This window comes from Eutrema salsugineum, unplaced genomic scaffold, assembly GCF_000478725.1.
Source record: "Eutrema salsugineum unplaced genomic scaffold, Eutsalg1_0 scaffold_9, whole genome shotgun sequence".
NCBI lineage: Eukaryota > Viridiplantae > Streptophyta > Magnoliopsida > Brassicales > Brassicaceae > Eutrema > Eutrema salsugineum.
In genome coordinates this window covers 5684936-5703379 of record NW_006256342.1, presented here as the reverse complement: position 1 = coordinate 5703379, position 18444 = coordinate 5684936, and the positions used below count along the sequence as shown (strand labels likewise).

The window sequence follows — 18444 nt, the reverse complement described above, 5'->3', positions numbered from 1 at the left end:
TCTGAAAAAGAAAAATGTTGGCGTGGTCGTTCCCTATGATACGAAGATGGGTTTAGCTAGTTAAATTGCAATTTATATGTAACTAGTTAAATTCTAAGTGATATTATCAGTTAATTTTATTAAAACTGAAAATTAGGTTCGCTTAATATACAAAAAAAATGATTGTCTTGTTGCTCTCACAGAATCAGAGGCAAGTCACTTTTTCTTCTTGTATAAAAGAGTATAGAATATTTGTTTGACTAATGTGTTAAATGTTCTTCTCTGTTGGAGGGTCACCAATACAAACAGTGTGGGAGCTGGTGGAGTTGTGGGTGGATCCACACGACACTCAATATGATAAGACTGATCATGTAGCAGATTTAAGCTCATCACCATTTAGTATTGTCTCATAGAGCATAGTTTAGCTGTCCAAGAGCAACCTCATGTAATTTCCACCAAATTCAAAGTCAATCTCAGCATCTCGTTGATGCAGATTTTGTTGAAATGTCTTTGGTGTTGACAAGTGAGGGTCTTAGAGGTTGATAGTTTTTTGGTATCACCCTTTTCTTATATAAAAGTTTATCTGAGAGAAATATAGCTTCGAGTGATTTAAACCTAAATCAACATGTAAAGAGTTGTGTGACACTCTCTCTCCTCTCTGTAACCTCAAGAGGTAGAGAGTTTTGTTTTTACTGCACATGTAGACGGTTGATTATGGTTGTCATAGATTGTACAAAATCACATTCACCAAAGGCTTGAAACCATTGGGAATCTGGTGATTCAAACATATAGAAGGTTATCGAAAAGAAATAGAGCTTCCATATATCAATGATCCAAACCTAAATCAACCTTTAGAAAGCTGTGCCACACTCTCTCTGCCCAGCGCAATCTCAAGAGGTAGAGGTTTAGATTTTTACTGCACAACATGTAGATGGTTGCTTCTGGTGGTCTTGCACATGTGAAATTGCACACCCCAAAGATTAATTATTTTTTTAGAATAATTGATGGGAAATCAAAGTCTAAACTTTGAAATGATTTTGACATAGAATGTTTGGCATCGGGGTTATCAAAAAATTAATCTATCACGGAAAATATTAGATTTTATCATAGAAAATGTTAATCACACAAAAAAAATTTGCAATAATTTGTGGACAATTTACTTTGGCCAATATTCCAGTCGCTTTTCTTCTAGAGACATTTGATATTCTAACAAACTTTTTTTCAACTAAATACTTCTATTATATAAAGTACAGATAAGGTGGATAATCTATGGATAATCTTTCTATCCATCCAACAACGCTTTTCTATTTTTGTATGATTACAACAACTTGTTTCATATTACATTATAAAGCATTACTACATTTAGATAAAAAAATCGTTATTGATCTATTTGATATTATCGTCTATAAGTTTCCACCAACAAAAATTTGACGCTTATCTTCTCTCTCTTGTGTTGAAGCTTTTTGGTGCGTATGTCCAGCTCCAATCGCAAAAAAAAAGTATTTATCTAATTAATTTTTTGCGTTAGTTTCCTAATATTTTTTCACCAGCAAAAGAAAAAAGAAACAGAGTTCTTTTTTCAATTCTTTAGAAAACTTATCGAACCCATTCATCTCACAAACAACATTAGAGAAAAAATATCAAAGTGATTATTAATTGTTGTGATTTTTGATTTTGGGTTTATTGTTGTTAATTACTAAAATCTGAAAATTGGAAAATGTACGGTGATGGGCCGGTGTTCAAGGCGGAGGGAGCGTCTTTCCGGGATCAACCGTACGCCGGACAACTTCCTCAGGGACTATGGACCACCGGTCTCTGCGATTGTCACGAAGATGGCCACATTTGTACGTTCCCTTCTTCATCATCATTTATCTTGATTTAAATCTTGATCTTATTTGTTTGATCTTTCTTATTCTTGGCTTCTTGAAACAAAAAAGGTGTTCAGACAGCTATAATGCCATGTGTCTCCTACGCTCAAAACACCGAGATCGTAAACAGAGGAGCCATACGTAAGAAACACGTAACTACACATCTATATAACATAGATTTTTTTTGTATAAAAATTCTTAAAAAAAAAAAAAACTTGGGATTTGTTTGGGATTGCAGCTTGTATGAACGCAGGTTTGATTCATCTAGCGTTAGGATTTGTGGGTTGTTGCTGGCTTTACGCGTTCCCAAGCCGGTCTAGGCTTAGGGAACATTTCGCATTGCCTGAAGAACCATGTCGTGACTTTTGGGTCCATCTCTTTTGCACACCTTGTGCTATCTGCCAAGAGTCTAGAGAGCTCAAGAACCGTGGCGCAGATCCTTCTATCGGTTTGTAAAATCTAATGGCTTTAGCACACCACAAAGGATTTAACTTTTCTAAAAGATATCACAAAAACATTGTATTCTTGGTGATTTTTCAGGTTGGCTTATGAATGTAGAGAAATGGAGCCGAGAGAAAGTAACTCCTCCTATAGTTGTACCAGGCATGATCCGCTGAGAGTTTCATCAACGCTTTGTGTCTATTATGTATTGTAACTTTTCTTTAGATCTTGCTAGCTTCTGGTTTCTCAGTTTAGCTTAGGGAATAAGTTATATGAAAACGATGATTGATACTGAATATGTTTTTATAACAGATGATCTAAAAGGCTAAAGAGGAGAGAGCTATGGTCTAATACTCTAATTAGTTATAAAATATGTGAATGTGAAAATCTAAGACCAGAACTATGCTTTCATTTGGGTCATTGACAGGGCTTAGTTAGTCCCTAGGTCGGGCTAACCATAGAGAGCTAAGTGCTCTTAGCCTAGAAATATAGTCGTGGATGACCAAAAAGGCACGAGCAGCTTGTCTTGTGGTGAGAATTCTGTGAAGCTGTTGCAGAGTTTGTTGCCTCAACAGATCTGCCTGCAAAAAAAAAAAAAAGATATAGCCTTTCAGGGTTTTGATTTGGTAAAGATACAACCTTTGCAACAAGTCTTGTTTTCTTTTACCTGGCGAAGGAAGTTTTCGAGAGTGCCAAGCTTCCCCATGGCCATTGCCATATGACCCATATAGTCTGCAACGTTTGCAGAACTATTTGGACCCATTGAAGCAGAGGAAAGCGTCTCGAGAAGCGACTGTTGCAGAGCTTCCATGCCTTGTGACAATGCATCCTCTGCTTGCTGAGACGACTGTTGTAAGTTGCAGATGCCTATCAACTGCTGATCCGTCAATGGATCCACATGGTTTCCCAATATCTAAATACACATAAACATCGATGATGAAAAGAAGTATCAAAAACCAAATGATTATGAAAGTGATCTGAATCTTTTACCTTGAGTAGCTCAGATGATCTGAATCCACCTAACCACATGAAAAATCTCTCGGCGGGTGTCTTCCACATGCCTGAGAGCATGTGGAAGACGTCGACTTTAGTGCCAATTCCCTTCAGTCTGAATATTTCATCGTAGTGACTCATCACGGCATCAACTAGCACGCGTAGCTCGTTGTCACCTAACTGCGAGTTGACACCGGCTCTTAAGTCGTTTATCAGCCTTTGATGTTCCTCCATCCAACGTGCATATTCCAACTCAAATGAAAAGGCACCTGCAACACATCAGAAACCAACTTCATTCTTAGTAAAGATCACTTCAATATTACCAAAAACATTCAAGAAGTGTTGTGTGGGATGCTGAAAGTCTTTACCATTCCCAGCAGACAATTGAGTTTGATCCCTTGAAACTCCGCTTTCAACCGAACATCCCTACGTACAAGAGAAACCCATCAATACAAATTAGTAAAACTTGAAGCTTTCTTCTTCCACAGTGCATTTTAAGAAGAATAGTGTTAAAACAGTCACTTCTAGACCTGTTGGCGAGCTCTTTTGAGCTCTTCCTCTAGCTGTGCTAGCCTGATTCGGCTGTTCTCAAGCTGCTGAACATATGCCTATTCAGAGACAATGGAATTCAAAGATGAACTAAATTACAAGTGGAAGATATAAACAAAACAAAAATAAATGTGGTGCAATGAATTAGCTACTATACTTTTTTCCTCAATCGACTTTTCCTAGCAGCCTCCCGGTTCTGAGCAAGTCTTCGAAGTGTCTGCCAAGAATTTGAATGTCAAAGTTTATTCACCCTTAAACCTACAAACCAGAAGATCCAAGACTCAAGAGGTTCAATCTACGCTTTGTTCACTGGATCTCACCTTGGATTTATCTGAACAATTTGTAGCCAAAAGCATCCCTTGATGCACTCCATTTAACTAAACAGCACAAGAAGAAAACAAAAAGAAGCTGATATTAAACATAAACCCTCAAGTTCTCCAACCATAACAAACTCTATATGCAGAAATGGAACTGAAAACAAAACTGAAGTAGTTTGCATTAAAAGCCATGGTGCCAGTAAAATTCAATATTATACCATACAAAAAGCATAAAAACTTTAGAAGTCATTGCATTTTTTTCTAAGCAATGGGACAGAGAATTCAAATTCCATCAATAAAACGCAAGAAACTTACAAGCAATCCCGATTTTCTAAGCCATGGGCCATTGAAACTGACATCATAGGCATAAACAAGGTAGAAACTTTACATAAAACTTGTAAATTTGTCTTTTTTATAGGATCATTCACACTTAACAGACAAAGGGCAGTAAGTTCAACAACCTATCATCCATGGTGAGACAGACAAGCCCTCATTGAAATGGACGAGAGAGAGAGAAAGAGAGACATAATCTGAGTAAACTATATTGATCGAATTCCTAGGTGACCCATACAATGTGAAATTATAAACCAAAAGAGACAAAACAAAACACCAAGTTAAGATAACAAACAGAAAATGAAACAGAATCTTTTTATTTTTATTTTGTTGTGACAGTGAATGATTAACGAAGAAGACAAAGGAACAAAACCTGAGTCTTGTCATCAGTATCAATATCTGTGGAAGTGTCAGTATGTTGACTGTTATCAGCCATGGCTGAAACCGAATCGCCCCACTTCTCTAAACTGCTGTTTACTTCTCCTCCTACTCCTCTTGTCCCTCTCTGGTACACTAACTGCCCTGTGTCCAAACACCCATCTTCTCCTTCAAGTCTCTCCCTCAAGCCACAGTCCATGACCTTAAAAACAAAGTAGACATTTTTAAAGAAGATGATTCACAAAAAAGGCAATACTAGTTTTTTATTCTAAAAAATTTGGGAGAATATAGTTTACAGAGAGATGGGTTTGGTGAAAAAAGGAATCAACTTTTACCGTATCAAACGTCGTGTAGTGTAAGTTGGCGGAAGCAATAGTGACATCTGCAGAAATCAGGAAGATGGAACCTACTCAGATTTTTGATTCCTTCAACGAAGCTTAAGCATTTCGTAGTTGTACTTTTATATGCAAAGATAAAAAGAAAAAGGAAGAAAGTAGCTGACTTGGACTTAAATCAATAGCTTCGTCATGGTGAACAAAACCATTGTTGGGTTGATGAAACTCTTCAAGACAACTATCTCCTCTGTTTCTTCGTTGCAAACAGAGAAACAGAAATATTGGTTTTTTATTTCTTTCAAGCTTTGAGGAGAAGATAGAGAAGAGAGTTTGAGATGTATACCTGAAGAAGAAAGAGGCTTGGGAGTAGAAATCAGGGTTGAAAGGAACCGTCTTGAAGCTGCTCTGCATTGTTACGACACCAAAAAGAAAAGTCAAGAAAAAGGAAGAAAAAAGCACTGAGCTTTCTTGTGCAGATGGGGTTTAAGAGGAAGTAAGAAGAAAGAGTGAGTTAAAAGGGAAGAGGAAAATTCATTAAAGGTTGAAAAGATGGCGAATCAGTACGGCTGGGAGGATTCATCATTAATAAATACGAATAATATTTTACAAATACAGAGAGAGAGATAGAGAATCAGAGAAAGGATTTGAGATTTTATTATTTTTTAAAAAGTGTAAATAAATTGCGTCTGAGAGGGTGGGATTTTAGTTTCCCAATACCCAACACACACAACCACGTACCCATTTTTCTCCTTATTTTAAAAAGAAAATCAATTATTATCACTATATTTTTATGGGGTTTTTAAGATTTTCATTAAGCAAAAGTAAAAATGTTACCTTGCATAAAATTACAACGTTTTTATGGAACAGGTAGTGAATCAATTACCTTAATTGAGAATCAAGTTATTGGAACTATTTCAATAACTTTGTTTTAGGAAACAGTTACATATATATAACCAATAATCTGGAATTTTAGACAACTTTTAAAAATTCATGATTAATTAACATGAGATTTGTTAAGATGATAATCGATGGATAATTGGTATCATGGCTTTGATATGAGTCATTACAGTATACTGAGTTAACTTAAAAAGTAAAGAAAAATATTATTTACACGCAGAAAATGTAAATGGAGTGGCGAAACTAGAGAGTAAAGAAACAAGCAAAAATGTGAAAGACTTTATAAAATTTATTTACAGTAAAACAACCAAGCAAGGCCAATCCACCAATCAGTAGAAAACGAGCTAATCCACTTAACTGGTGTAAAGAACGTTAAAAAGTTTTTGGAAAGAGAGATAATTAAGACTAATAAATACGCAAAAAAATGTGTAGATTAGAAACTCACAATAGAAGCAATAGTTTATAGTTTTAATAATCCCACAGGTCAAATTATATTGATAGTACGCACAGTAATATAATTTGTATTGGTGAAAGAAACTATATTAATCTTAAAAGTGGTTAGTTTGATAGTTAGAAATGTGAGGGACAGCAGTATTTGAATATGTCGAGTTTGTAATTATTAGCGCGATTTTACCTTATACTACTTTTAGGAGTTTAAATTACAAAACATTTTTAGTGATAAAATCTCGAAAATAAATAAAATACTTTACGAATATAATGTGTATATTTGTATATGTATATGTGATGCAGAGCCTGGATGTTTCAGATACAGAGCGTCATTTCCATCTTGTTAGTGTCTGCCAAAGTTGAAAATAGCCTCTCGACACTGCACTCCGAGTTTTTTTTTCCTCCCCCATGCATAAACGTTAAACATTATTTTGTTTTATCTAATTAATTCGATAAAACATAGTTGCTCATGATTTCTACGAATATTTAAATAGAATAAAAGTTGTAATCATTAATCAATGGAGGAGTTAGACGATATAGTTGGACTACAAAAATCTACACATGAATCATGATGTATTGTTGAAAATGCGTTTTCTCCCTTCTCTCCTCTCTCATGTAAAATTTCAAAACAGGTGAAGTTTAGCTAGAGCTAAGCCTAGGCTAAGCTGTTATATCTCAATGATTTTCTTCTTTTTATCATTTAAATGAGTATCTCTTTATTTAATTAAGTTAAATAAAAACATATAGTATTAATGAAAACTAATTGCCATAAGGCAGACAACAGTCTCTGGCTAGCTTCTGCTTTGAAGCTGATGTGATGTTGATGGAAAGCGAATTAAAAAAATCTTCCATTTTAAATTTCTTTATAAATCATACACAATGAAATGAATAAATTCTAATAGTATTCTTCTTTAATGATAAAAATAATATAGCAGAGATATTAACTTGAATTCAGTGGACCGATGAAGGAAGGCATTAAAAAGAAAAGCTTTGCTTGAAAGAAACATCTTCCTCTTATAAATGTTGAAAACTATTATGAGCTTTTTACATTTTATAGATCACAGATTAAGTATAACATTTATTACGGTCTCCTCTTCTAAAACCAGCAAGCTCTTGTTTCTCTTGGAGACTCCATTGACTTTTCTTATACCAAATATTCACTCTCTAACTCTTATTTATTTGGTATAAACCGGAAATTGCATGTACCTATTTTTTATCCACCCTACAGAAAACGTACCAACTTTAAAATGGTTTGGACCAGAGAGTACATTGGCAGAGTCAATGACGTTTGGCCTCTGTTTAGTCTTGTGGGTTATTTCTTGTTTTTACTCGTCAGAATCCGATCTTGTCTCTTTCTTCTTCATTTTCTTTGAAAATTTGGGACAAGTGATAATCGCAAGAACTTTTCTCTGTTTGGAAATGACCCCATTTCTCTGTATCCTATGTACCATTTTTATTTTTTGACCAAAAAAAAAAATGTACCATTTTTATTTATTTCTGATTTCACTTTGCTTTCTACCTTCTTTTTTTCTTTCATAAATTATTGTTAGTAGCCTTTATAGTTTTCCGAAGATAAATACAGTACCTTGGATTATTACATGTGACCAAAACAAATCATCCACAACTTACTATTGATGATTTGACAAGTAGAAAAAAGACTAATGTTGTTACACAGTTAATCACTTAGTTTTTTTTTGGGTTTTAACAGTTAATCACTTAATGGTGGAGCATATATAGAGACTAGAGCTCAGTCTCGGTTTTGGTCCTAGAGCTTTGGATTCAAAAAAGTGCAAGTGGACTTACAGGGACGATTCCCATCAACATTGTAAGATTATTAGATCATAGCATGCTTGTACTCAAGGAAAAAAAAACAAACAAGTCTTTCAACTATATGAAACAAGAAATGAAGGCAGATTTAACATTTAAACCAAAAATAAATAAAATAAGGCAGCCTAAAAGAAAATACAAATCTTGGTATTGGAACAATGTTCATGGAGAGTTTTCAATAGTACCTGATAAAGTAGCTTTAAAAGGATGGATTAGTGACTGCTTAACTACGAGTCTCCAATAAAATCTCTAAAATAAATAATCTGGTCTTATTTTATGTTCAGGTTTGGCTCAAAAAAGTTGGAACCTTATTTAAAAGAACCTACGGCTTTAAAAAGTAAAGAAAATTTATAGGATAGTCCACGTGCTCAAGCACTACGGTCACAACCATATATCGGACTTGATTTGTGGAACTTGTGTTTTTCCTATGCGTTGTTGTTTCAAACCAACTTGTTCGGCCGATAATTGCGATTCCAAGTCTCGTTTAAGGACTCAGGTTTGGCTAACGCTCACGAGAATTTTATCATAAGTAAAAAGACATTTGTGTTTGGTACAATAAAGGTTAGGGACAGTTACATCAACTTTTAGGCATTGAACATACGTTTAGCATTTGGAATCACTTAATGAGATCTAAATTTCTTGATCACTCATACCCCCCAAAAGAAAGAATAGTCATTTTTCCAACCAAATTCCAAAGAAAGGCAAAGACAGTTTAAATTACGGTAGTTGGAATTTGGAAATATACACTTTGATTTGGGTTAATTTCCCAATTAACATGAGAAACAACGAATACTATTATTGTATTCCTCTTTGTGACGTAAAGCTCGCAATGAAACAACAAATAACACACACTCTATTAACTCCACTTGGGTTTCAGCGGGTCCTATGTTGCAAGATTCTTCGAATCGTATTCGTCCACGTGGATAGATCTCGCTACTGAAAGAATCTGACGCTAAAGCTTAGTCGCGTGTACTCCACACTCCCATCAAAGCAAATCCCGAGAGAGCAAACAACCAACAGGTCCAACAATAGAACAACCAAAAAAAAACATTCACCTTCTCCTGCGCGACTTTCGTCTTCTCACTCAGCTCCCGCCGGAATCAGCAGATCTCGCCGCCGTAGGGTTTTCCGATTTTACTCGGAAGCTATGGGCTCGCTTGTGCAGGTACGCAGCTAAACCTCTTCTCTAAAAATTCAAACTTTTTTTTTTTGGGAATCGTTGTCGAAGCTAATCCGGGTTTTCTAATTGATGGGTTTTTTTTTTCCAGGGTTTTACTAAATCACTCGCCATGACTTTCCTCTCCGAGATTGGAGACAAAACGTTCTTCGCTGCAGCTGTAAGCTCTCTCTCTACTCATCTTCTTCGCAATGTTTGAACTTTTAAGTCTTTTCTGGGAAAAGTCAATGACTTTAATGGCGAGTAATCTAGATGAATTTCGGAGGATTTGAAACGAAGCTCAGATCTGTTGACTTGTTTCAAACAAGAACAATTGTTTAAAGTTTTATTGGTAGATGAAAGTTTGTTACTGGTTTGCTTAATTCGTAATTTAACAGTCCACATGAGCTTCCTGAGTAGCTGTTTATCTCCATTAGTGTTGAAAGGCTGAAGCTTTTCTGTTGTAATACTCTGTGGCTAATTGTAAAACGTTACTTTGTAACCAGATTTTGGCGATGCGTTATCCTAGGAGACTTGTATTGGCTGGTTGTCTATCAGCCTTGATTGTAAGTTTCTTCTCTATGTCTTTACTTTGGAGACTATTCAGTCCAGAGAACTCTTCATGATTTCGAAAGTTTAAAGCTCATGTCTTGTTATTGTACTTAGGTCATGACTATTCTATCTGCTACCATCGGTTGGGCTGCTCCAAATCTGGTTAGATGTTGTTTAGTGCCTGTGGTATAGCCTTTACCATGAAAATTAGCTACTATATTTGCTGATTCGAACAACACTTGCAGATGTCTCGTTATTGGACCCATCATATAACAACAGTGTTGTTCTTTGTCTTCGGGCTATTGTCTTTGTGGGACGGTTTTAAGGAAGGAGGGTAAGAATATTTTATGGTATGAGTATTTGTTTTCAACAGATTTAGCTGTCGTTGTGAGAACGCTTTTGTCATCCAAATCTGTTTTGTATACAGGGCTTCTGAAGAATTGGCAGAAGTCGAAGCAGAACTGGTTGGTTTTTCTTCTTGTATACTAATTTTCATGTTTAAAGACAATGCTTTTTTGGTTGACACTTGTTCGATATATTAGGATTCTGATCTGAAGAACACTGATCGAACGAAAAAAGACACCAGTAAGGTATGGAATTTAATCTTAATCTCAAGAGATTCACGAGTGTTTGAGGGTAGATCAATAGCTAAAGTTTTTTTTTCCAACTATTTTTGTATGTTGAAGATTGAAGATGAACAAAAAAAGCAGAAAAGACCGTTCCTCACTGCTTTCTTCTCTCCCATTTTTCTCAAGGTAATGTACAATGTTCCGCAAAAATTTATCTTAAAAAGAAGTGGACCTTTTGCAAATTTGCTTCACATTTCCCTCTCTTCTGCAGGCGTTTTCGATCAACTTCTTTGGTGAATGGGGTGACAAGAGTCAGGTAGATTCCCTTCTGCAACATGTTGCTTAGTTTGGTTCCACTTTAGCTAGTGATTCACATACTCACTTTAAGTTACTCTATTTCTAGCTTGCGACTATTGGTTTGGCTGCAGATGAAAATCCACTTGGTGTGGTCCTTGGCGGAATTTTGTAAGTCTTCACATAATGCTTTGTATCAAACTGATAGCACTGTTCCTATTGCTGACTAATCTCTCTGCTTGCACAGGGCACAAACATTGTGCACCACAGCCGCTGTGATTGGTGGCAAGAGCTTGGCATCTCAAATATCCGAACGAATTGTAATATTTTCAGATATCCCTCTCTTCATTGAAACAATGGTCAAAGCAGGTTTGTGTAAGATTTTTGATCAAATGGGTCTTACGTTGTTTGCAGGTGGCTCTTTCCGGTGGAATGCTTTTCATTATTTTCGGCATCCAATCGTTCATTTCCCCGGTTGATGCTTGACACTCGATAAAGTATTTACTCGATTGCTACTAAAATCATTTAGGCAATAGCATTAATATATAATACTCACTGAGTTTTCCCTGAAACTGCAGGTTTCTTGGGTTTCAATGCTTTTTGGTGAGCGGGAGCCAGAAAACATCAATCCCTTACAGTTGCTTAGTTATTTACATTAATGATTACAGAATCAGAAAGATTCATCTGTAACACCATCTAACTTCAATAAAAAGTTTTGTTATTTGCATTCTGAAAAAGATCGACTCAACAAAAGACCTATAAAAGGCAAGGTTCATTGCATATAGTAACAGTCTTGTACCAAATTTCTGATATTTATATACATCGAAGGGCATATTTTTTTTTTTTACTAAATAGAGAGTCCTGGAAGATGGAAAATCTATACGAATTTAAAATTAGTCTCAGCAGCCTCCACCATCAGGTTCAACGGAACTGAGAAGACCGTTGCCGCGCAGCTGCATACAGTGTTGCTCTGCATCGGCCTGAGCACAGACGATCACAACAGCCAAACCGTTGATGTGGGCTTCTTGCATGATGTTAACTGCGTTGTCTACAGTCATGCCTGGTATTACCTTCATCAACACCTGAACCACGTATTCTCTCTTGTTGAAGTTATCGTTGTGTAGTATCACTCTGTATGGTGGAGCCATCTTCTTTGATTTCCTGAACCAGAGCAAAGTAGAAACACAATAAGCATTAATTCTTTTGGACTGTTTAGCCTATTTGTTGATCAAAACTATGTATAATTGTGTCTATAGCAATAGATCACGCAGATTACAGAACATTCTTGGAGAATATTTCCCAAAAGAGTGAAAGGCCAATCGTATTAGAGGAATAACACATGGTAAGAGTGAATTTGGCATTTTAGATTGTAGGCATACCTCAAATCAAACTCGGATTCACGACCAGGAGTTGTTTTCTCTATAATTGGTTTGTCCAACACACCACCTCCTTTACCCATTGCGGACGTAGACATGGCCATGAGAAGGCCACGATTCAGACATGGTCCTTTTGAGATAGAATGTTTGTCCCCTGTACATATCAAGTAAGAGATCGAGAGATCCGATGTTATCACAAGACTACCATTGAAAACTTAATTGGCAGGAGATGCAATACATGAGATCATAGACATAAAGAACGGATAAAACGATGACTGAACAAACAAAAGGCCGTAATGTCGAAGTTAATGCATAGTGCAATCAGGAACCACATTTTGCAGCATTGATCTAAATAAAACTCATTCCATGGGTTTCTCAAGATTCAAGCGTTTTGCTGCAATTATGAACTTACACCATAGAGCTAATAGTCTAGAGCTTGCAAGAATCCAGGAAATTCAAGCAAATAGGCCAAACCAAGCCACAGAGAGAAAAAGGGTCTAAATTCTTTTAGAAAGGGCATATTCAGAAGCATCAACGTATTTTTGGTTAATCTTTAGAACCTAATCATCAGATTCCCTTCAATGAACCTTAGTTATCCGTAGGATCAGAGGAAGCTCATAAACATCAAGAACCCTGTAGTTTTGTTATCTTAGGACACTAAAATTCAATTGAATTAGCTAAGAACAGGAGAGTTTCAGAAGCTAATTTTTAATTACAGGATGAGATAAATATATCACCCCGACAAAACATTGTCTAAAAAACCAATTTTTTACCCGCAAATCAACATCGACCCAGAAAACATGTATCGGCATAAGCAATTATACAGAGAGAACTCGAGGATTTATTGCTAATCGAAGCTTGAAACTTTCAATCAACAAAGAAAACACTCGGATGATGAAAACAAAAAGGATGTTGATAAGGAGTCAGAGATAGATAGAGAAGAAGAAGAAGAAAGAAAACCTGATTTAGAATTGAAGAGAGTGCTTGGTGCGAGAGCTAATCTCCCACATATGGCAGTCTCCATGTCTCTCGTTGGAGTGGATGCTTCTCACTTCTCAAAGTCCCCCAAACACACAAATAATCAGGGCCGAACAATTATAATCAGAAATTTCAGAATATTGGTGGTTACGGAATTTCAACGTTGCTTGTGTCATAAAACGCTGCGTTTCATAATAAAACCTTTCCCTAAACCGTTCCGGTTTACCAAACTAAAAATCCAATTTATAAGTTATTTCCGGTGGTAATGTCCGGTTTTGTGGCTCTAGGACGGATACGTTGAAGCCTGACACTTGTAAAATTGGCTTCATACAAAATTTAAGACGTTTGTGGAATCTTCTGTCTTATTTGTGGTTTGAAAGTTGTAAGATTATATTATATATTCAGTGCAAGCCTGATGATTAGTTAATTGCCTGCTCAAAGCCTTGATGATCATTTTCATCTCAAGACCCTTCATATAAGTTGTTGCAACTCCAAAATTCAGAACCTTTGCTCTGGATCCACTATTCAGGTATGTAACTGATTTGTTTCAGTCTTCATGATCCCTATAACTTCAGGATAGTTCTTCCTTTTTGGATTATAATCTGGTGTTGTGTTCATATTCGCCTCATAGGATGTATTGGAATCGACGTCATTATTCTATGAGGCGACATATTTATTACCACTATAGTTAAATGTTATATTATAGTAAAATTTTAGCATTTAACTTTATAAAAACAGTGAACTATTATGCATTTATGCATCTCATCCTTGTGCATGGGCATTCCTTGATTCAACGTTTTCTCTATCCACAAAAAAAACAAAAAAACAAAACAAAACAAAAACAAAAATTTGCTCCATCTGGATCCATGGTGATAAAGTCGATTGATTTCATTGTTTGATTGTGACGAAGGAGCTTTTGTGAAGAGAGCTCCTGAATGTGTAAGTGTTGGGATTAGAGATGTTGCTACCATCATCAAACACAGAAGACTATTAAAAAGACTAGTAATGGGTACAGGTACATGAGGATACATAGATGTAAAACAGTATTATTATGAGCTAATATTAGATGTCTATATGTCCCACATCTACAAAGTGAGGACCAAACATGTGTAATTGCTTCCTCTGTCCATTAAACTGAGACAACAAACTTCTATGCGTGGATATTACATGTTTTTTTTAAAACAGATTTATTCTTGGACAAAAAACATGTTGAGAACTGAATCTGATCTTTGCCGATCAACCTAACTAATTAAAAGCAAGTTTTGATAGTTTTTATTTACAAGAGGCAGTTAATCTGTCATTATAATTTGGCTTCAGATGGTTTCATCATAAGGAGTTAGACCCACTTAAAAAGGGAAATGGTCGAATAATCTTGATGCATATAGAGAATAGAAAATACTCTTTTGTATATTTTGTTTGATAATTGTATTAATTTATGGCAAAGATTGTTACCATACTAGTTCATCGTTTTCAAATTTGAAACCTGAATCGAACCATCTATGAATCATTTGCTTGTAAAAGGAAAATCGTAGCAATTAATGAAAAAGAAAAGTAAATCTAAAAAGATAACAACGAAAACCAAACAGACATAAATAAGACAATAAATGACAAAAGCAAATCTGGTTGCATCAAATGGAAAAATACTGGAGAAGATTTTGTCACGTGGGCACGCGCGAGAAGAAGCGCGTGAACATCGGTAAGTGGAAAGTGGCTCTTCGGGAGAATCAAAGGTCGGAGATAAAAAAAAAGAGAGACTAATCAAATTATTACGCGGCGTGGGCAAATGTGAATCTCACGCTTCCTTAAGATTCTTTCTTTTTTCCAAATTTTCTTGTTTTTCTCTTGATTCCTTTTTTTTTCCAACTCTCCAAAAGAATATTCCTTCACTGAATTAGCTCATTCTCCATTTCAAATTCCTTTTCGACTTCCCTCACTTTCTAATCGCACTAAATTACAACAAATTAACGTAATTCACTGAATAGTTTAGACCATTCAAAATCTGGAATATTTAAGCATTAGCAAAGAATATCTATAAGTATAGTTTATTTGTATTAATAATGTAAAATCACAATAAAAATTAATAAATATTGATTTTATGCGTGTTTTAGACAATACAGTATGATATTATATAACTTAGTTTTTTTTATTTATTTTATAAAATAATATAATATTTGTTTAAAATATTCATTAAAATCATTACTTAAAACAATTTACAAAATTAATTTTCTTATTTACAATTTTCCCATAGTATAACTAATTACAAATAAATTTACATTCTCAACTTGTAAACGTGTGGGTGAAGATATGTTTTGGTAATAAGGTAACGATCAGTGCTAAACAAATTGCTAGACGTAGGCGGGCGTGTTGTATTCTTCGAAGGCTTCTGCCCACAGCTCTAGACTTCGGCTAGCGTATAGACCAAAAATGAGTGATTAATCAGTAATTTGGTAATTATAATTTTATTAATTATATTATATTTAATTTTAAAATTATTTATATAAGTTTTTCCTTAAAATTTTATAAATTTTTAGATTAATTTTGATAAAATATAGATACATTTCATGTAAGTATTATTAAACTTTTAGACCGGTTTTTAAATTAATATTTAGGTTTTAATTTATTAAAACAAAAAATGTTTAGTTACTAGAAAAATATTAAAAGTTTTGGACCGACTTATTGAGCTGACTTTTAGACAAATACGATAGGTTTTTAAAAAAAAATTAAACCAATTTTCTTTAATAAATTATCAATTTTTAAAAAATCGAATTTAGGCAGAAATCGGTTGACCGCCTATGAACAAATTGGACGGTTACTCTCTGCCTAGAGGGCCGATTTTTTTAACATGGGTAATTACATTTAAAAAATCTGGATTTTGTTGCCTATTAATGAGAAAAAGCTGGAGTGTGAATCTTAATTTGGGAGAGACATTAACATTGTTGAGTCGTCGTTCTTATCCGAAAACGCTTAAAGAGATTGAGAATAGTGACGTCAGTTTTTCCAGCCCAATCCAGATGCGACCAAAACCGAATCTGATCCCTCGAATATTCACACAACACCCAAAACCCCACACATCCTCATATTTACCTTTTTACCCTTCTCTTTCGTTTTGTCTTAAAACAAAAAAAAATGATCATTTTATTCCACAAAATTAAAACTCTCAGATTCGTTTAGGTACGCGACGCCCCGACCTCGAACCCTTCTCAACCATTTCTCTCTCTCTTCAAAAATTTTCTCCATGTTTATTCCCTTCTCTGATTCCATTTAGATCCAATATTCTTTCTCCATTGGACTCTATAGATCTGTATATTGCCTTCTTTACTTTGAAACACCATAGCCAAAACAAAAAATGATGGTTCACAAGATGGAGACTGATCACGCCCAGAAAATGCAAAGATGTCATGAGTATGTTGAAGCTCTTGAAGAAGAACAGAAGAAAATCCTAGTCTTTCAACGCGAGCTTCCTTTATGTTTAGAGCTCGTTACTAAAAGTAATTAAAAAAAAAACAATAAAAATCTCATTTTTACGCTCGAATCACTTCATTTTCAAATGGGTTTTGATTTTTTTGGTAAATTTTGTAGCGATCGAGGCGTATCGTAAGGAGTTATCCGGTACATCATCGGAGCAGATTCACGGCCAATCAGACTGTTCGGAGCAGACGACGAGCTTTTGCGGTGGACCAGTCTTGGAGGAGTTTATTCCAATCAAGAAGAGTTCGTTGAGCCAGGAAGAAGAAGACGGCGAACATGAATCTCTAGAGCCTGAGATTAATAACGTCGACAAGAAGAAATCTGATTGGCTTAGATCTGTTCAGCTATGGAACAATCCGTCACCGGATCTAAACCCGATAGAGGTATCAGATTCGGAGCGTGTGGTGGCTAAGAAGGCGAAAGTGGTTGAGGTGAAACCAAACAACGGCGGCGCGTTTCAGCCGTTTCGTAAGGAGAAAAAACGCGTTTTTTTGGAGACTCAGCCGCCGCAACCGGCGGTTAAAGCGGCGACGACGACGAGTTCCACGACGGAAACAACCGGCGGAGGTAAAAGTGATTCGGTTAAAGCGAGGGAGGAGCAGATGAAGCAGGACCAATCGCAGTCGCAAACGCATAGAAAACAACGGCGATGCTGGTCGCCGGAGTTACACCGGCGGTTTCTTCACGCGCTTCAGCAGCTCGGAGGATCGCATGGTAAGCTTGTCTCTTTTCTGATTGGCTCATTAGTAGTAATTCATAATTAGATTGATAAAAGGAATGATTTTTAATTATGGGTTTTTGTTTCTATACCAAAATTTTGCAGTTGCTACACCAAAACAGATTAGAGATCATATGAAAGTCGATGGGTTAACAAACGACGAAGTTAAAAGCCATTTACAGGTTCACTAATCATCTTTATATTACTAATTAGTAAGTAAATGGAATGTATTTGTTAATGTTTCGATACTATTTGTGGAATTTTCAGAAATATAGACTTCATACAAGAAGGCCAGCAACGTCTGTGACGGCGCAGAGTAACGGAAACTCGCAACAACCACAATTCGTGGTGGTCGGAGGAATATGGGTTCCGTCGCCACAGGATTATCCTCCACCGTCAGATGTATATGCTCCGGTGGCGGAGGTGCAACCACCACCACTACCACTACCACCGCAATCTCCTAAGCTTTCGGTGGAGAGAAGTAGCGGCCGTTGCAACTCGCCGGCGGCATCTTCCTCTACTAATACAACCACGACTTCTTCTGCTTCTCCTGTGTCATAGTAGTCAAATCTTGTGATTTGATTTTGTAGATTTAATGAAATGTAAGATTGTAAACCAAAAATGTTCTTTTCATAGCTTGGAAAATTTTGAATAAAATATAGACGAATGCTATATAGTATATACACGGGATAAGTGAAAGAGTCTTTTTGTTTTGTATCTTTGAATATTTGTTACTCCCTTGTTTCTTGGTGTCGAGTTTTGAAAGTAAAAATTTAATTATCATATTTGAAAATGATACATGAATAATTAACAATGTGGAAGTTTAGTTGTTAATTTGCTGTCAATTCATTATTCGTCTTTATTCTCTCTTAAAAAATGTTGTTCTCACTTCATCATCACTTGTGTATTTGAATCAAGTTTGTGTCATATTAGAGAACCTGCACAGCTAGAAACATTTTAATTTGTAAG

At 35.7% G+C, this 18444-nt stretch overlaps 5 protein-coding genes across 6 annotated transcripts; 3 read left to right on the top strand and 2 right to left on the bottom strand.

Moving 5' to 3' along the window:
• Positions 1 to 1418: 1418 nt before the first annotated feature.
• LOC18009126 (protein PLANT CADMIUM RESISTANCE 12) lies at positions 1419 to 2609 on the top strand. Of its 2 annotated transcripts, XM_024151251.1 has the most exons (5): positions 1419 to 1478; positions 1724 to 1823; positions 1917 to 1988; positions 2086 to 2295; positions 2388 to 2609. In XM_024151251.1, exons 1-5 carry the CDS (start codon positions 1452 to 1454, stop codon positions 2462 to 2464), a joined length of 486 nt encoding a protein of 161 aa, XP_024007019.1. In that variant the 5' UTR covers positions 1419 to 1451; the 3' UTR covers positions 2465 to 2609. The 2 variants fall into 2 exon arrangements, with proteins under 2 accessions (XP_024007019.1, XP_006391116.1); XM_006391054.2 differs by lacking the exon at positions 1419 to 1478 and having other exon boundaries at positions 1531 to 1823; positions 2388 to 2602.
• A 7-nt stretch (positions 2610 to 2616) lies between these two features.
• On the bottom strand, positions 2617 to 5604 carry LOC18009289 (transcription factor PERIANTHIA). Its single transcript, XM_024150551.1, has 11 exons — positions 5537 to 5604; positions 5361 to 5446; positions 5194 to 5240; positions 4854 to 5060; positions 4151 to 4207; positions 3988 to 4047; positions 3812 to 3889; positions 3650 to 3707; positions 3279 to 3550; positions 2956 to 3201; positions 2617 to 2869 (listed from the first exon to the last, which is right to left on the bottom strand). Exons 1-11 carry the CDS (start codon positions 5602 to 5604, stop codon positions 2723 to 2725), a joined length of 1326 nt encoding a protein of 441 aa, XP_024006319.1. The 3' UTR covers positions 2617 to 2722.
• A 3750-nt stretch (positions 5605 to 9354) lies between these two features.
• Positions 9355 to 11660, top strand: LOC18009203 (GDT1-like protein 5). The gene is made up of 13 exons (XM_006391052.2): positions 9355 to 9529; positions 9633 to 9701; positions 10027 to 10086; positions 10187 to 10234; positions 10318 to 10406; positions 10500 to 10536; positions 10615 to 10662; positions 10759 to 10827; positions 10913 to 10957; positions 11045 to 11106; positions 11183 to 11255; positions 11350 to 11432; positions 11514 to 11660. Exons 1-12 carry the CDS (start codon positions 9512 to 9514, stop codon positions 11419 to 11421), a joined length of 690 nt encoding a protein of 229 aa, XP_006391114.1. The 5' UTR covers positions 9355 to 9511; the 3' UTR covers positions 11422 to 11432; positions 11514 to 11660.
• Positions 11661 to 11679: 19 nt separating this feature from the next.
• On the bottom strand, positions 11680 to 13424 carry LOC18009294 (ATP-dependent Clp protease adapter protein CLPS1, chloroplastic). Its single transcript, XM_006391051.2, has 3 exons — positions 13272 to 13424; positions 12315 to 12465; positions 11680 to 12096 (listed from the first exon to the last, which is right to left on the bottom strand). The coding sequence occupies exons 1-3, from the start codon at positions 13333 to 13335 to the stop codon at positions 11835 to 11837; spliced, it is 477 nt and encodes a 158-aa protein (XP_006391113.1). The 5' UTR covers positions 13336 to 13424; the 3' UTR covers positions 11680 to 11834.
• A 3021-nt stretch (positions 13425 to 16445) lies between these two features.
• LOC18009301 (transcription factor HHO2) lies at positions 16446 to 18226 on the top strand. The gene is made up of 4 exons (XM_006391050.2): positions 16446 to 16777; positions 16869 to 17471; positions 17581 to 17657; positions 17743 to 18226. Exons 1-4 carry the CDS (start codon positions 16636 to 16638, stop codon positions 18034 to 18036), a joined length of 1116 nt encoding a protein of 371 aa, XP_006391112.1. The 5' UTR covers positions 16446 to 16635; the 3' UTR covers positions 18037 to 18226.
• The last annotated feature ends 218 nt before the right edge of the window (positions 18227 to 18444 follow it).

Coding starts and splice junctions, on each gene's coding strand:
- LOC18009126 (XM_024151251.1), top strand. CDS start 1,452: ATGTCCAGCTCCAATCGCAAAAAAAAA. Junction 1,479..1,723: donor GCTCCAATCGCAAAAAAAAA/GTATTTATCTAA, acceptor CCGGTGTTCAAG/GCGGAGGGAGCGTCTTTCCG. Junction 1,824..1,916: donor TCACGAAGATGGCCACATTT/GTACGTTCCCTT, acceptor GAAACAAAAAAG/GTGTTCAGACAGCTATAATG.
- LOC18009289 (XM_024150551.1), bottom strand. CDS start 5,604: ATGCAGAGCAGCTTCAAGACGGTTCCTTTCAACCCTGATTTCTACTCC. Junction 4,048..4,150: donor ATTGTTCAGATAAATCCAAG/GTGAGATCCAGT, acceptor AATTCTTGGCAG/ACACTTCGAAGACTTGCTCA. Junction 3,202..3,278: donor GATCATCTGAGCTACTCAAG/GTAAAAGATTCA, acceptor ATGTGTATTTAG/ATATTGGGAAACCATGTGGA.
- LOC18009203 (XM_006391052.2), top strand. Junction 10,087..10,186: donor GTTGTCTATCAGCCTTGATT/GTAAGTTTCTTC, acceptor TATTGTACTTAG/GTCATGACTATTCTATCTGC. Junction 10,537..10,614: donor CAGAAGTCGAAGCAGAACTG/GTTGGTTTTTCT, acceptor TCGATATATTAG/GATTCTGATCTGAAGAACAC.
- LOC18009294 (XM_006391051.2), bottom strand. CDS start 13,335: ATGGAGACTGCCATATGTGGGAGATTAGCTCTCGCACCAAGCACTCTC. Junction 12,466..13,271: donor TCTCTTCAATTCTAAATCAG/GTTTTCTTTCTT, acceptor TGATATGTACAG/GGGACAAACATTCTATCTCA. Junction 12,097..12,314: donor GAATCCGAGTTTGATTTGAG/GTATGCCTACAA, acceptor GCTCTGGTTCAG/GAAATCAAAGAAGATGGCTC.
- LOC18009301 (XM_006391050.2), top strand. CDS start 16,636: ATGATGGTTCACAAGATGGAGACTGATCACGCCCAGAAAATGCAAAGA. Junction 17,472..17,580: donor GCAGCTCGGAGGATCGCATG/GTAAGCTTGTCT, acceptor AAAATTTTGCAG/TTGCTACACCAAAACAGATT. Junction 17,658..17,742: donor AAGTTAAAAGCCATTTACAG/GTTCACTAATCA, acceptor TGGAATTTTCAG/AAATATAGACTTCATACAAG.